Raw genomic sequence first — 18,611 nt, forward strand, 5'->3', positions numbered from 1 at the left:
CTCTTTGTTTTGATGTGTAAACTATTTGCCAACCAACACATGTCGGCTCCGGATGGTAGCACGGCTCTGTGGTTGTCTGCCTAGTATAGGTTACTGAATACAAAGTTATGCTTGGCACTAGTTTACGGGAGGTGAGTGAACAAAACGGATATGTTTTAATTATTTTATAATCAGAATGCATGAGTATCCAGCTATCTCACTCGTGCTCACAATTAGTTATCTGTGTAAGTGGAGTTTATATGAATGCAGTAGGCTTGTGTGGTTGGAACTCCACCTGTAAACACCCACACCCCTATAATAAGGGGGGTCTTTGCTAGGATTTGCAGAGCAGCCAGGTATGGTAAATTGCAGTGTTACTGCATTATGTATCTCTACAATTTGCAGTGATACATAATGCTTGTTATCACTGCTAAATAGTAAATAGTTCTCTAAGTGCTATTTCTGCTATACTTCCTGATTAGACTTTTCACATGTCATAGTGACAGATTGATAGCAGAGGTGAACAGAAATGTAACAATGTAGTTTAAAAAAAAGAGGTGAAACTGTGTAACCTCTCCACTATTTATTATATATATATATATATATATATATATATATATATATATATATATATATATAAATACGTCCCCCCATTATGTCAAAGTCGGTCCTGATTCCATAGTAAGAAATGGGCAGCGTCATTCTCCCCAATACTCAACCAACCCTAGCGCTATATAGTTTGAGCTGGTTACCTCCTATACTAAGGAGACCACAAGTTATAGGAGCCTCTGCCATAGTGTGCAAGGGATGGAGTGGGGCCTTGTTGACTCATGGGTCCATTTACACTTCACACCCTGCCTCCATGGTAGTTATAACAAGAATCTAAATATTGTATTTGCAGATATAACACTATGGAGTGGGGACATGCTGGAAAATCCTATCTATTGAGAACACATAGGGACAAACCGCCACCTCTATCTCTGCTTCTGCCAGTCCCACCCCACTTTTAGAGCACAGCAAACCATAAAGGGACAATAGGTGCTTCTGAATATAATACATTTTTTACTCAAAGCCTACCAGCCATCCACCTAATCGTCTATCCATACTTGAGTAACTTACCCTCTTTCTCCCCCTCTCTTGCGCTTGATCCCCTCCTCTAACTCCCTCTGTTCCTCCTGTCTGTTTACCCTCCCTCTAGAATGTAAGCTCTTATGAGCATGGCCCTCTTCCCTCTTGTCTCTCTACCTATTGTTCTGCTTTTACGTCACTATGCAAGCTGTTTCTGGAGTGTTTGAAGTCATGGTAGCATTTGTTTAATGTTCGGTACTGTATCTACCCTGTATGGTCTTATGTCTGTCTCTGTACAGCGCTACGGAAATTTTGTGGCACCCGATAAATAAAGGCTATTAATAATACTAGTTAGCATATAATGTGAGACAGCATTAATCATTATAGTAGAAAATTAATGGGCACTTTAATGTATGGGCAGTCCAGATTGTTTCATATGATAGCAAGTGTTGAACTAGCATTTAACACTGCAAGACTACATTCATGCAACAGGCATTAACTCTTTAAAAACATTACATTGAGTCAAGTTTGTTTTCAAAGCATTATATTGAAACTTCTTGCAATACATTTTTCTGCCACCAGATGACACCTTCATAGAATTGTACTATACATATGTGATGAATGAAAAGTATACAGTATATTAGTGCTGTGCAGTGTAAATAAAATTACTATATCTGTGTGCCATCTCAGTTTAAAATGACTGCATTTGCGGAGAAGCAGATGTTTGCATAGTGCCCATGGTTTTGAGTCTTTGTTTTTTTGTAGTCTCTCTCCACCTCCAGTTTAGTAAGTGTAAAGTATCCAGCCTGAACCTCATGTACAGATACTTTAATGACTAGGGTGTCTAAATTAAAGGAGCTCTTTTTCCCACCCCAGACCTGTGTGAGAAAGAGCATAAAAGAAAGGCTAGGAGCCAGATTCTTGAGGAAGATATGTGCACTTAAAGCAACAGCTCTTATAGGAGCTTTTTGAGCCAATAAACACCATTACTATTAAAATCCTGCTTGTTCCTTTGAGACATCTGTGCCTACTTTGTTCATTTGGCCAACATATTAAAGCTCAGACTTTAATCCATCACCCCGCTGTATTGTGTTGAGTTCACTGTTCCTGTGTCAGTGTTCTGCCAGCTAACTGGCAGTCCTGATCAACCATAAACAGTCAGGCAGAATTCAGCCAGAGTAGCTAATAGAGACATGCTGAATCGGAAACACATTGGCCAATAGCATTATCAGTCTCAAGAAGGAGCCACGGTATTGATACCCTCCTGCAGCTGAGGGCCCCACATTTGTGTGCAGTGGACACTTGCAGTTCATGAGTGGCTGGTTTGGCCAAGCAGTGTCATTAGGAGTAGTCAGCCACAACCATTTTCTGGAAATCAGTAAAATTCCATAGCGTGCTGGCATGGAGTGGCTGCGGTAGAGTACGTCCATCCTGTCAATTGTATAGTTAATTAAATGGTGTTATATATAATTTATTTGTATTCTTTTGGTGTAATGGACATTATACTGGGATGACTAGGGTGCCCATTTTTCGTTAGTTATCCCAAATATGCACTCTGTTTTTGTGGCCCACGTAAGGCTAATTCTCACTATAGCACTATAACACTGGTGGTGGTTAAGAATGCTGCATCTGTGGCCTGATCATGGTAAACTGTCATTCACTTCAAGGTTTCCCCTATTCGGCTGTGTGTGATTATTTTTTTCTCTCCTAGTGTCTGACTGCTCAAACCACATATGCTGCCAATTTATTAATTTAAAATTAAGTGTTTTATTTAATATCACCAGCATCTGTCATTCATTGCTTACTGCGGTTCTCACCTTCACCTCATATATGTAGAATTATTCAACAGCAAACCATGCATCACCTATGGTATTACATTATTGCTTATCCATGGTTTGGTGTTTAACATGAACATTGCACATGGGCAGCACGGTGGCTCAGTGGTTAGCACTTCTGCCTCACAGCACTGGGGTCATGAGTTCAATTCCCAACCATGGTCTGTTTGCGTGGGTTTCCTCCGGCTGCTCCGGTTTCCTCCCACATTCCAAAAACATACTAGTAAGTTAATTGGCTGCTACCAAATTGACCCTAGTCTCTCTCGGTCTGTGTGTATGTATTAGGAAATTTAGACTGTAAGCTCCAATGTGGTAGGGACTGATGGGAATGAGTTATCTGTACAGCGCTGTGGAATTGAATTACAGTGGCGTTATCTAAATAAATGGTGGTGATGATGGAGAAAACTTACTGCATAAGCTACATGATCACAGCAGATTTGCCCAGCTTTAAAAGCTAATTTGACACTTGCTACATCTATATGTCTTTTGTTGTAGTGATGACTGTACTAAACTATCTAATTTGCTGTTGTGTATGTTCTCAATTATTTTATAAATGTGCCTGTCAAACCTACTAGCCAGAATACCTCCTACCACAAGATAGGTGTGTGTGTGTGTGTGTATATATATATATATATATATATATATATATATATATATATATATATACAAAATATATATATAAGCCTAGTGGCGTATGTTAGTCTGTGTGTGTGTGAAAAAAACAAAACCAAGCTGCAGCGCCACCTGCTGGGCGGAGTTATACACTGACCTACTAAATTCTTAGTGTGTGTGTGGGGGAAAAAACTCAGAAAGGGCTGAAATTTGGTATACTAAGATGTTTTTAATTTGTTAATTGTTAAAAGTGTTTATAAAGATTTTAAAAAAATATATATATATTTCTTGAAGGAAAAGTGACAGTTGGGAGTGGTTGGTGGTTGCCGGGGGTGACAGTGGGGAGTGGTTGGTGATTGCCGGGGGTGACAGAGTGAGAGGAGTGTGATACTCAGGACCGCTGAGAGAGATCCCTGTGTCTGGATAGACATCTGGATAGATGTGGCGATAAAGATGAAGGATGAGGTGATGGAGAAAAATTATGAGGTGGTGACATGTGGACAAAACCACGTTAAAAAAAGGGCGCTTGCGTCGGGAAGTAACGCTCTTCCCCTGAGGAGGCCTGTGCTAGGCCCAAATGCATGACCAGAACCTTTTTAACACCTTAAGTAGCTTGATTTGACTAGAATGCATGAGTATCATGCACGGGTTAACTTGTGTGTGTGTGAGTGTGTGTGTGTATATATATATATATATATATATATATATATATATATATATATACACATACATACATACACACACATGCATACATACACAAAGTAGGCAACAAGTTACTAGCACACAATAAAGCCATGTTCAATACTACATTCACACTAAAAGATATTATATATATATATATATATATAAATAATTTATTTGTGTGTGTATAATCAGTAACAGGATTATGGTGTCCTTTTTTCTAATGAATCTAGTGTCATAGAGTAGGCATAATGCATTCAAAAAGTCTAGCTAGGAGTTTAGCACTTGACTGGGTTTTATGTCTTTCTCACCAGCTTGACCAGTTAACCACAAGTCAGCCTACTGTGTGACTTGTGTGAACATTTCTTGCTGATGCTCTCTTCTCATAATGTGATCAGTAAATGTCTTTATAAGAATAAGAGTCCCTGAAATATATTGCCACCTACTGATATATACATAATTGCTCAACTTTCTATACCTTTTCCCAAATTAATTTATCTGTTTTCCATATTTATTCATTTGCAGGCAGCTGCTGCCTTAAGACGTGGACACCTGAGCCCTACAGAGCTGTGCCTGAAATGCTTATCTTTCATCAGAGAAACATCATTTCTTAATGCTTACATAACCGTAACTGAAGATATAGTTCTTAAGCAGGCTGCTGAAGCAGACAAGCGTTTCAAAGAAGGTAATGTTTATTGGGAAGGGTAATTGTTGACAGTCTTATAGCTCAAGAAAATATAAGATAAAAATATAAAAGACTTGTGATAGGATGGACCTCCTATGCCACCCTGTCTGTTGTTGCTGGGGACCAGTTAGGCTTGCCTTGCCACTGTCCCCCCTTCTCTATCCCAAATTGCGCCCCTCCAAATGCAGTGGGAAAAACTTCTGCTACCACCACTAAGATCCTTCATCTGTACCTAGGACCACTTCATTCTGGGTAAATCTCACTGCTAGTGTACCCCCTTGCTGGACACCTGGGCTGGTACACCTGACCTCTTCCTTTAGATCAGGTTTGCTGTGGATGGTTCACCCTGGCCTATCACATTGGCTAGAACTGCAAGGTAGCGGGCACGGCGTTGGTACTGGAATGCTGGGTTCCAACCTCAGAACAGCCAGAAAACGGATTAGATTGTGTCTAATCTGTAGGTCACAGTAATTTCCGCAGGTAAGTAGGCGCCAGAGCAGGATCCTAAAGCAGTGATGTTTTATTAGCTCAAGTAGCCCTTGTAAGGACAGTTACATGCCTGTTTATGGTACTAGCGATCTTTCTCGAAGTGTACAGATGGAATAATACATTAAATGCTCTTTTTTTTTTTTTTACACATTCTGACACACATGTTAGCAGGGTGTAACATTAACTAAATGGCTACGAAAAGTCTGAGATATTACATCAGATAATTTAACATCAGGATGTGATATTTCTCTAGACTTGGAGTTAACGCCATTTTAAGATTTAACAACATTTAGACCAATCTGTTATTTCCTAAAACTTGTTGGCTGCATTATTGAGACAGGTTCTAAGATACAGGATGAAAACTACACAGGAGAGGAATGTAATGACCTCCTGCGGTGCATATAGACTAAAAAGACATGTTAGTCACTCACATGAAAAAGGTCTAATTAGCCTTAATGAGGATTTCCTTTCAAAGTTACACAGCATATTTCCTCAAACAAATGCCTATTGCATCAGAAATCAATTGATTTTTAATACACACTTATCAAAAATCAATACATTTGCCATCATATAAATTGGTGCTTGCACCACTAGTTGAATTTCTACAATAATTAATTCTATGTGATCCAGCCACAAAACTATATACAAACCATATTTGTTTACTTATACAGTCACAATTTACATAATAATCATGTCCGAGTCCGAGTCTGTAATTATTTAATTAACCTCTATCTAAGCAAATTTAGAATCTACATTTTAGTATCCGTCAGATGGTTAGATTTCCCCTGCTCACCTACCTTATAATCTTCTTTTATTCACTGTGTACACTCTTTTATAACCAACAGCTATAACTTCTCAGTCCACCAATCTATCATGGAGCTAAAGTTATCTCCTTTAATTACCAATGCATTTTTTTAACCTGATACATTGACAGATTGGCATCCTTCATTAAGAAAGATCTTCCAGTGAATTGGAGGCAGGAAGCAAATGGCAAGTGCATATGATCTACATACATATACAGACTTACAAGTGATATATAGAACATACTATATACCAGAATCATTTTGGCTTCATAAAAGTTTGTTCAATGTTAAATTATTGTATTTGCTCCTTTGCTAGTATTAGTAGGTTTGTTTTTAAGTATGTGTTTTAATTTACAGGTAAACCCCTTGGGGAATTAGATGGGATTCCTGTTGCAATTAAAGATAATTTTAGCACCGCAAACATTGAGACAACATGTGGATCAAGAATGCTAAAAGGTAGATATTCATTATTCCATTATCTTAGAATAGTTTGTCCCCTTCAATCCTGATGACGGAGTAATTTACCAAGTTACAAGTATTTTTTACCAGCAATGGCTGTCAGATACTTGTGTGATTTTAATGAACAACATTATTTATATTACTATTTGTTTTCTTTTACAAGGTTATATTCCTCCCTATAATGCTACAGTTGTACAGAAGCTTTTTGATCAAGGAGCTGTGCTCATGGGAAAAACTAATCTTGATGAATTTGGTATGGGGTAAGTGACATTCATCTCATACAGCTAACAACATAACACACCTTACTTCCCCAGAACATGCCATTTAAACCAAAAATAACACACTACACAGCGACTTTAAACCTATGTTTGACACCCTTTATTTTTGGTGTACAGTAAATTGAATTTGGATCCATTAGATTACTCATACCTAGCAAAAACACTATGGCCTTGCATGTAGGCAGAAAAGAATCAGACAAGGAATACATCTATATACCCTGGCTCTCTGCAGATTAGTCACTCCAGGCACAGGCTGGACATTGATTTTGCTATTGGATCCCAGTTAGGCACACAAAGAGAACACAGTACAATACAAAGAGAACACAATACATTACAAAGTGAGCAAAATTCAGTACTTGTTAATCGTACAGACACCACTTGACTCTGCCCACCTGTCATTCTAGGGAGGATTCCATTATCTTGAGCATAGAGATCCTACCCTTTTAAACCGAAACCCCCTCCAGTCTCACCACTGACCACCAGGATTGTGCAGAGAGAGACCTAGGTGAATATTATGAACAGAAAGATACAGGCAGATGAGGGGGAAGGCTGGTGGCACAGCAATGGTTGGGAACACCGTAATAACCAAATTGACAGGTGGGTGGAGTCAGGTGGCATTTGTATAATTTACAAGTACCCAAAATATAGGTGTCTCATTGAGCAACGCCTATAGTCAAAGTATTCTAACCACTACCACGACCCTCTCCCCTAACCCAATACTATAACTTTTTTGTATTATGTATTATTACTCCACTACTATATATGTAAATTATCGACAATCTAATTTATTTTTGTTTTTGACATATATAATTAATATATGTAAATCAATCCTCTGTTAAGTGTACAAAGCATAGCGGCTGTAATGGTTTATATGTGTGTGCTTTCTCTTGTAAATTAAACAAGTAGCAGGTGCTATGTTTACTTGAATGGATAATAATTTAGTCAAGTACACTGTGACCACAGTCCACGCTCACTGTTCAGAGATCTGGGGATTTAATGGCCAGCTGCACGTATCAAATCCCCTTGTTTCTCAGAACTCGAGAACAGCAAACTGAACTGGCTTATCTTATTCCATGTGAAAGTAGGCTTGTCAATAATTTATGAGGAAAATACTTTATGCTGGGAGAGATAACACATACTTCCTCTGTGCATTGCACAGCATTTCTGGTCTGCTCACAATGATCCACAACTGGCAAAACACGATTTTAAGACTGAATTAATGTTAGGCAGCCGTTTACCTTCACTATCCTTTTGACCAAGTTCATATCCATTTTGATGGGATGTATTTCTATTTGCATGGTGTTTTCCTAGTGTTTCCGTGGAAAACCAGGCTTAAAATCATTTGACTCTCCAGCTGTTGTCAAGCCAACAGTATGACAAGTTCAACAACCCCTGGAGAATAGGTTTTTTTGTATGATGGCTAATTGTACTTGAATTACTGAATAGTGATTGATATTACATCTTAGAGATTTTTAAATACTCTTTATCTATTATTTGTCACTGAACACATGTACAACATGAATATTTAAATAATTTGACAAAAATAAATAGCAATCAGCTGTCTGTATATTTACACTGTTATGTATATAAATAAAATTCTAGAAATTTCCCTCTTTTAAAATATGTATATTTATTTTAGCTGTCATGGCGATCTTTCATCACATCTTTTCTCCATTTTTAATTGCACATCAAGGCTTACTTAATGACATAGTATAATGATGCAGTAACGGAAGTAACCTTCATTATTTTTGTTTGTGATCTAATACAACATTGCAAAGAAAGGATTGTTGGCTACGTACTCGCATACACTCCTTGTATAATTACCTTTATTTCAGAGAACTGCATTGTACTGTTTAGATTTTATTTCAAAGGAATTTCCTTATTCATCAAGGCCAGTAATATCACTGCTAGTAGAGTTCAGAATGTGGAAATAAGACTCTATTTACGACTCCACATCTTAAGTTTAATTTTTTTGTTTCACACAGGTCTGGGAGTACTGACAGCATTTTTGGGCCAGTAAGAAATCCATGGAGCTATTCAAAACAGTACAGAGAGAAAAGAACAGAGTGTTGTCCTGATGAGGATTCTGATTGGGTGATTACTGGAGGGAGCTCGGGAGGCAGCGCTACTGCTGTGTCTGCGGGAACATGTTATGTGTGAGTAACTTAAGGTGTTGTCAGAACTATTCATTTTGTTGTCATTGTTCAATATCATTTATGTGCTAAAATATTCTTCTTATTGTCTAATTAAGCATAACCTTCATGAATCTATTAGCGATAGATCTCTGCATAGCACACCAGTTGTTGAGTGTATATATATAAGAATGGGCTTGGGGGCAGGTTATAGGGCTCAATTCAGCAACATGTCAACTGTGTGGAGGGAGTCCAAACATATCTGCAGCGAGCCAGAACATATATCCTGACATTCTTTATGAAGGTAAAATAACTTGGCTGGTCCACAATTTAGAAATGGAGTACAAGAGTCCAATTTACGTGATTGAGAAAGACTCCTATTGAAGTAACTGTTGGGTAATAGGAAGCTACATGGGCTGAGAGGATGCCTAAATTGCATATTTTGAGATAAAGTGGGAAAGTTCACTTTGTGTTTGTCACAAATCGGGGTCTTAACCGCACTTGCCTCATCCGCCGCTGTCGTAACTCTGCTACTTGGGTCCCTCCTGGACGCCTGCAGAATTCCTGTCCATCACATCTCTGTTTGTAAACAACCACATACTGTTTGTTCTGCTGCATGGGTGCAGCCATCTTGGATGCAGTCAGGTGATCATTCCAGACCAACCAAATTCAGCAGCTGTGATCACATGAACTGTGCAGCCAATAGTTATTTGGGACACCCTATTTACACCTGCTGCTGTGATTTGTTCATTACCAGAAAAACACACTTCTCTCCTGAGGATAGTTCTTGGCTCCAGGTTCCAGTTGTTCCTGCACTGTTCCTGATTACCTGTGTTTACAAAGTGATCCTCTTCAGTGTACATCCTGCTTTACCAACTGCATATTACTTTGCAAGTATCCTGCATTCTAAAGAGCATATCTTCTTCCAAGCATCCTGCATTATCCAGAGTTCATCATTCTGCAAGTACTTTGCACTTTCAAGCTGCTCATCCTTCTGCAATATTCTACATTCAGCAAGAGTGCTCACCTTAGGAAGAACTTTGCACCATCCAGTATCTATTTTGCAGTACCAGTGGCTTTACCGGTATCACCTGTTCTGTTGCTATGGCTGGTTCTGAGTGTCTAGGACTTATTTCCAGTTCCGTGTATCTATGTGTGGGTTCCAGGTCTGTGCTGCCACGCAGTCCTGAGTAGGGGTGTGCACCGGCCACTTTTAGTGTTTTGGGTTCTGATTAGCTTGAGGTTTTGGGTTCTGATTGGTTTTGCCAAAACACCCCACTCAAGGTTTTGGTTCTGATTTATTTTTTTTCAAAAAAAGTGCTAAAAACCAGTTGTTTTTTTTTTGTTTTTTTTTCCACTCCTACGCTATTATTAACCTCAATAACAATCATTTCCACTAATTTCCAGTCTATTCTGAACACCTCACAATATTGTTTTTAGGCCAAAAGGTTGCACCGAGGTAGCTGGATGTCTAAGCTAAGCGACACAAGTGGGCGGCACAAATTTTTGTACTCCAGTATATGCAGCACAAGAGAGCGTACCCCTAAACCACACACACCCGGCAAAGGCTTTAAAAATTATATGCGGCACAGGACAGTACCACTGGACTGGAGTTATACAGCAGTACAAATTCCTATATACTGCAGGAACAGTGAACATAGTTAAATATTGCAGTACTAATATTTCTTGACTGCAGGAACAGTGAACGTAGTTATATATTGCAGTAGTATTTTTTTTATACTGCAGGAACAGTGAACGTAGTTAGATATTGCAGTAGAAATTCCTTTTTACTGCAGGAACAGTGAACGTAGTTAGATATTGCAGTACTAATTTTTTTATAATTTTTTTATACAAATGGACAGAGCACTGGACTCAGCAGGACAGAGCACAGGACACAGCACCACTGGACTGAGCAGGACACAGCACAGGACACAGCACCACTGAACTCAGCAGGACAGAGCACAGGACACAGCACCACTGGACTGAGCAGGACACAGCAAAGCACAGCATGAGAAAGAGCAGGACAGAGGACCACCTAACACACCCTCCCACTTCCCTGATCAATGCCCGAGTGAAGATGGCGGCCGGCGGCAAGCAGGGAATTTATAGAATCCGAGTATTGCGAGATCCGACGGCAGGATTTGGACTCGTAGCCTCGTTTTCAGTTTTTCTCAGCGCCAGAAATACCCGAACAGTGCTCGGATCGCCCTCGGATCCGCACTGTTCGGGTGGGCTCGGATTGCGATAATCCGAGTCCGCTCATCCCTGGTCCTGAGTTCTGGTCCTGAGTTCGCCATTCTGTGTCATGGTTCTGAGTTCCTAGTCCCTGTTTCCAGTTCCGGTTCGCTCTATTCTGAGTTTCCGTGTGTTCCCTATCTGAGTTCTTATTAGTGGGTTCCAGTACCGTGTACCTGGCCACAGGAGGCGGGATTGAGTTCCACACAAAAAGTTCCAGTCAGGTATAACACTGGATTCCAGTCCAGTACTCAGGCACAGACTCCAGTCCTTATGCGCCTTTACTGCTTGTGCTACTCTGAGGACTCTACATGAGCAGAAAGATCATCCAGACTACTAGGCTCTGTTTCAGTCCTGCTCCAGCTAAGGCCCAAGGGTCCCGAATTGGATCAAGAAATATAGACGACCGTGACAGTGTTGTTGTAAAATGTGCACCCAGAAGACTAGAAGACATAGGCAATTCCAAAGGAGGTGCTAAAATGTGGTGGAGTCAATAAGAGTTGGGACATGAGCTACATAGGCACTCATGGTGTAGTATAAAAGAACCTATGTAAGCTATATTGTTGTGACATGCAACACTCCTACACACAGTGGAAGCAGCCATTTTGGACAAATAGTGTTTGGAAAGTAACGTATATTTTCTTTTATGATCAGTGCCTCATGGATATTGGTCATGGAAAGCCTCATTGATGTCAAAGGTTGCTTGTGAAATTATTGTCAGCGTCTTCATGAATATTGGAACACAAGATAGCTGCATTGTATGCATGTTGACGCTCTTCAAACGGGCCTGGAAGAGAGAAGTCCTGCACTTTAAATTGGAAGCTAGAGAATAGCTTCCAGTTGTAAAGAACAAACCAGTTTAGAAAAATCCTTCATATAGTTCTTGGAGTGTTTTAAAAGGGCAACCTGATACAGCTGGCATGGGTATTATATTCCATTTCTTCTCCAGGGCTGCTCATTGAGTATGAGACCATTATATTTAATATTGTCACTACATATCTGGGTGCTGCTCAAACATTTTTTTAATTTCTAAGCCAGTGTTCAGTCACAGTGAGAAAATGTAGAGATCAAATATGACAAGATTATACACAGTAATGAATAAGGTTGGAGGTTCTGTACAATTATGCTCTTGGACAGTATAGCTTGAAGGCATGGGTCTGGGCAAGCTGTTGTATTTTCAGAAGGGAATGTTTGCAATATTGTAAATGAGAAAATTGCTAATTTGTATTATGTAAAACCATATTTTAGGTGTACAATACCTTTTCAGTCTCTAAAAATAAGAATGATAAAAACATAGCAGTCAGGTGGTGTAAAGCAAGATAAACAAGTTAAGTTGGTTGCTGGCTGATCTCTTTTTTTTATGTATTTAAAAGTGTTTTTGTTTTGTCAGTGTGAAAGGGTGGTATTGCTTTTCTGCTCCTGCAAAATCCAGGTATGGGAGTACTGGAGTGAGTAAGCTAGGTTGATGGATGAACCCTTAAGCTAGGTACACACTACAGAAATTTCAACCAACTTTTTATGCCGATCGATTTTACATGCGATCGCTCGGTTCATGGACTGCATATACACTAGCCTTGTTTAGGACGATAAAGGGAAGAGCGGACGTCCCTTTAGCGACTTTTTACAGCCATGTTGTTGTGAGCAATGACTGTAATTTCGTACTCACTTGTTAAGTGCGTATTGTCGCTAACCAATAACGATTGTCGAACCTTGATTTGTGTTTCCAACGCACAAAGATTTATTCGCAAAAAGTAGTATAATATATTCAAGCGAAGTAATAATAAGTACAACCGTTACTTATCGCAGGCGCTCTGGATCCAGTGTACAGTCATTCAATCCTGAAGTCTGGGGACAAGATGTCTGAACACTAGATGTGAAGCTGCTGCTTATATGCACACAGGAATACAGTAATACAATGGAGATGGTATAGCTTGCTTCTATTGGTCCAGGTTTCAGGAAGGTCCAAGGGGTTGTCAATCATTGGCTAGTTCATCCTAAAGAATCCAAAGGAGGGGGTCATCTCTCCAGGGGGTATGCTCTGCTCTTCCCGCCAAGATTCCTTAGTCTTAAGTAGTTCATAATTCCCTATCATTCATAACTTGCGTATGCACTATGCGATTCCTTCGCAGAGTGAACCGAACAGTAGCAAATGTTAAGAGGATTATTATGATACCACACATGATATGATTCCTTCAACCTGTTCCATATATTTCACTAATATGCATATAACTTTAATATAAAACATAAATACTACTATATTTCGACATAAATGACTATGTGTTGCAACTACCATTAATGTGTACTATTTTACAAGTGAGCGTGTTTGTGCGAATGTATGTAAAAAGACTAAATTCTGTGGGTGCCACGTGTTGTGGCTGCGTACGCCCTTTTACGTTGTAACGTGCCCTTTTACTCCGTAGCGTACCGTACGCATCTTTTCAGACAAAGACAACCAAGTTTGCTCGATTTTAATTGAGATGACTTTATCCAATTTGCTGACTTCGACAGCTCCACCCTTTGATAGTGTAACAAACTATCACCCAATCACCGTTTCAAGTTCAGGATTATACAATACTTCTTCACAGACCATGATCTCAGTATCTGGTACCACCCTTTCAGTCTCTTTCTCAGTGTTACTCCTATGAGACCTTTTTCCACACTTCAACACAGTAGGAACACATTTGATACATAAACCAATTGCTAAGATGACACCCAGTATAAGGAGAAGGAGCTTACCTACACTAGCAACATTTCCTGTACCCATTCCCCCAGACCAGAGAACCATTTCACAGGGTTCAACCATGAGAACCAACCTGCCACCTTTTCCCCGACCTCATATAACGAAGAATTATGGTTCTTTCGAAATTCCCATTTCAGTTGCAAAATTTCATCCATCTTCCGGTCTATAACCTCTTTAGGGTCATCCGTATTATTGGTGATGTACGTGCAACATTTGACACCGAACTGGGTGGCCAGTGTCACACAGTACCCACCAGTAATAGAGGTGAGATCATTTAGTACCAGTCTATGTTGCACCAACTCCTTCTTGTACGCTTGTAGCTCCCTTCCAGTATACCTGAAAGTGTCATCATACATCTCGGTGATATTATCTATTAATTTAGCTAGGTCTTGGATATATTTAAAGTTTAATGTTCCCCGAGCGGTCCTGGTGAGATCTAGAGCAACCATTACTTGAAACCCTGCGGTCTCACTAATCAATTTTCTAGCTATGGGCTCCTCACCAGGAATCATATTTCTCTTGCCACGGTGTTCATACTGTGTGTGTATGTATGGTGGTGATGTAGTCTTGTGAATACCAACCATTTCTTCATGAGTAATAGTCATGATTTCAGGAACCAGTTTAGCTAAGAAGCACAAGCCCTTGGAACTCGGAGTCACCCAGGAATAAGCTTTCCTTCCACAAACAAAATACACATCATCAGGGAGAACATAAGGAACAGTATGCCCATTAATTATATCACACAGAGTTTTGATAAAACTACCCATGCCTAGTGTCTCCATTTGCTCCAGACACGTGTCGGCATGGATGACATTCTTACAATTATCTATAGAGACTTTTCCAATGGCTACTTTCTTATCTTTGGTTATACGCCCTAGTTTGTGACTTCCATCAACATTCCTGCCTATTGGTGACCTTGTGAGTCTCCCTCTAAAATGAGTGTGGCGAGCCATTGTCTGATCTGATGGGTCAGCTTCCCAATTCTCCAGACGTTTTGCATGAGAGATATTTAGACACAGCAAAGATCTGTCTATGGAGTATTGTCGAAGCGTCAGACTAGGGGACCTAGTGTTATAGTACCTCCCGTCTATGGGCCTCCCACCCCTCAATTCGAGTACTTCGGATATGTTTAGAGGGAATGGCACTAGTCCTATATTATGCTGCCCTTGCGGCACGTGAGAGCACACCCAACACTCGGTTTGGTTTAGCACCTTACCCACCAGGGAGTGATAATCCTCCAAAGGATGCCCGCCTATATTCAGAGTACTGGGGGACTGGCATCGTTGGATGCATCTCTCTTCAACTAGGGAGTCGCAGAATTTGCAGATACAATACTCATCAGACAATAGCCCCTCACACTGCCTCCGAGTTCCTGAGCTGGCAGACCTTTTCATAACCCCCGGACCAAGCTTGATAATGGGCTGCTCTGAGTATCCTAATAACTTTTCCTCTGCCTCCATCTCGTCCGCATCACTACCAGAGCCCTCCTCCGTCCTCCATCCTCCTTCACAAAAATAGAATGTCCTAGAAAGAGTAAAAACAAGGAAAATCCTAGAACAAAAGAAAAACAATAACCGCCACTCCATCGCTGGAAAGATAGTTCTGGGGCAACGTCTCTGGTTCAGGTGTCTCGACTGCAGGCTTTAGGTCTCCCGGAACAGACTTACAAGTGACAGATCTATGTCGTCGGTCTCAGTTTTATCTTGCACTTTCTCTGGGTTACGGACTCTCCTGCAGTGGGTGGAATGGACCCAAGTGTCTCTCTCTGCAACCTTCAGTGATGTAGTACTGGTCAGCAGCACTTGTTACGGGCCTTCCCAACGGTCTGTTAAACAACCTGAACGTAAGAAATTGCGGATCATAACATAGTCTCCAGGTTCAACATCATGACAGTTCGTTTCTGGCATACCAGGTGACAGCATTTTTAGTTTTTGTTGTTGTTGCTTTGGCTGTCTACTCATTCTTATAAGATATTGTACAGTCACTTCATTATTACACTTCAAGTCGTCTTGTGGACTCACGATCAAATGAGGTTGTCGTCCGAACAGTATCTCAAAGGGGGACAGATTAAGAGGAGGTCTAGGAGTGGTCCGAATGCTATGGAGGACCAATGGCAAAGCCTCTGGCCATGCCAACCCAGTTTCAGCCATTACCTTACCAAGCTTGTTCTTTATAGTACCATTTACTCTCTCCACCTTACCACTGGCTTATGGTCGGTAAGGGGTGTGAAGTCTGCTACCGATTCCCATGAGTTTACACATACTTTAGATTCCTGCACGGTGGTAATTGGATATAGTCAATTTGTGTTACCTGAAAAGGTCCGTCTGTAGGAGGGATGTGGGGTGGCTCAGTTGGAATAGTTTTCCCGACATTTTTCTTCAAACAAGTAAGACATGACATTGCCTTCTTACCAGCCTGAGAGGAAAATCCGGGAGCACACCAGTATGCTCTCACCAGTTTGCACATACCTTCTTTACCCAGGTGAGTCAGGCCGTGTGCTGCTTCAGCCAGGCTTGGATAGTACGTTCGGGGAGCTACAGGCTTACCTTGTCCATCCCTCCAGAGTCCTGAGGACTCTTGACCACATCCCTTCGCCTTCCAGACCGCCTTTTCCTGCAGGGAACACAAATCTTGTAATTCAATTCATTTCTGCATGTCTAATGTCTGAAAAACCATCATAGTCTCGGTCGATACAGTCATAGGTTGCCCTGCTGCCCATTTAGCAGCTTCGTCCGCCCTGTTGTTGCCCAATGACACTGGGTCTTCTTCAAAGGTATGGGCTTTGCACTTTATGACGGCTACTGTTCTGGGTAACTGTATCGCTGTCAGAAGTCCTTTTTATGTGTTGTGAGTGTGCCACTGGCGTACCTGTTTCTGTCGTAAAGTTTCTAAGATGCCAAAGGGCCCCAAAATCGTGCACTACCCCGAAGGCGTACCTACAGTCAGTATATATATTGACTGATTTACCCTCTGCCAACTCACACGCTCTCCTTAATGCTACTAGTTCCGCCACCTGGGCTGAGTGAGGTGGACCAAGGGCTTCAGCTTCTACCACATTTTGATCGTCTACAACAGCGTAACCAGTACATAGCTCTCCCGTCTCTGTCTGTCTATGACAACTGCCGTCTGTATAAAATGTAAAATCTACATTTTCTAAGGGGGTGTCACGTATGTCGGGCCTTGCAGTAAAGGTCTGATTTAGGTGTTCTATACAGTCATGCGTGTCAGTATTCTTGCCTAACTCATCATCAACCAGGGTCTCCTCACCTCCCACCCTTTGTGTCTCTAGAGACACATATGGAAGGTATGTAGCTGGATTTAAGGCGCTACATCGTTTGATGGTGATGTTTGAGGGTGCCATCAGGGCTAGTTCCCACTTTGTGAATCTAGCTGAAGAAACATGTCTGGTTTGGGCTGAATTTAACAGAGCTGATACAGCATGGGGTGTATAGACAGTTGAATTATGTCCTAATACTACGTCCTCGCTCTTACTTACCAGAAGAGCAGTTGCTGTTACACTTCTGAGACATGTTGGGAGTGATCTTGCCACAGTGTCCAATTGTGCACTGTAGTATGCTACCGGTGTGCTAGCGTCACCATGTTTCTGTGTGAGGACACCTGCTACACAACCATCAGCTTCCATACAGTATAGCTCAAAAGGCATTTCATAATCAGATATTCCCAATGCAGGTGCTCTAGTCAGACTATCTTTAAGATTAAAGATCGCTTGCTCTGACTCTTCTGTGTGTACGACACTTTCTGGTTTTGAGGAAGAGACTAGATCCTGCAATGGTAATGCCAGAATAGAAAAACCTGGGATCCAGGATCTACAGTATCCACACATCCCCAGGAAAGTACGAATCTGCTTCTGGCTCTGCGGCAGAGTCATGTGTTGTATGGCCTCAATCCTGTCGGTTGTCAAGTGTCTTAGCCCCTTAGTGAGGCAGTGTCCTAAGTATTTGACCTTAGTCTGACATGGCTGTAATTTATCCTTTGCCACCTTGTGCCCTGTTTGTGAAAGATGAAGCAACAACAATTTAGTATCATGTAAACATGACATAAAAGAATCAGAGCACAGCAACAAATCGTCCACATATTGAATTAGAACAGACCCATTGTGGGGTTGAAAGGATTGCAAACAGTCATGTAAGGCTTGGGAGAAAATACTGGGGCTGTCAATGAACCCCTGGGGCAGTCTGGTCCATGTGTATTGCACTCCCCGGTAGGAGAATGCAAAAAGGTATTGGCAGTCAGGGTGAAGAGGGACTGAGAAGAAAGCAGAACATAGATCAATGACAGTAAAGTGACTAGCAGACGGTGGAATCTGCATGAGGATGACAGCTGGATTCGGCACTATGGGGAATTGGCTCTCAACAACTTTATTAATTCCCCTTAAGTCCTGGACTAATCTATAGCCCCTCCCCCACTCTTCTTCACAGGGAAAATGGGACTATTTGCTGTACTGGCTGCACAAATTAAAATCCCTTGTTGTAACAGCCTCTCAATAACAGGATATACCCCTAGTTCCACCTCCGGTTTTAATGGATACTGTGGGATTTTTGGAGCTATCCTACCACTTTTTAGATTGACCATGACAGGGGCTACGTTTGCCATC

General features: G+C 41.0%; 1 protein-coding gene across 1 annotated transcript in view; it reads left to right on the forward strand.

The window, feature by feature from the left end:
* The first annotated feature begins 14 nt into the window (after positions 1-14).
* QRSL1 (glutaminyl-tRNA amidotransferase subunit QRSL1) overlaps positions 15-18,611 on the forward strand; it is a 49,146-nt gene continuing 30,549 nt past the window's right edge. Inside the window, exons 1-5 of the mRNA XM_075202862.1 lie at positions 15-131; positions 4,701-4,860; positions 6,510-6,608; positions 6,775-6,871; positions 8,875-9,045. Coding sequence (XP_075058963.1) covers positions 108-131; positions 4,701-4,860; positions 6,510-6,608; positions 6,775-6,871; positions 8,875-9,045 — 551 coding nt within the window. The 5' untranslated portion in view covers positions 15-107. The remainder of the gene's footprint in view (positions 132-4,700; positions 4,861-6,509; positions 6,609-6,774; positions 6,872-8,874; positions 9,046-18,611) is intronic.

The sequence above is a fragment of the Mixophyes fleayi genome, chromosome 3, assembly GCF_038048845.1.
Source record: "Mixophyes fleayi isolate aMixFle1 chromosome 3, aMixFle1.hap1, whole genome shotgun sequence".
Lineage (NCBI taxonomy): Eukaryota > Metazoa > Chordata > Amphibia > Anura > Limnodynastidae > Mixophyes > Mixophyes fleayi.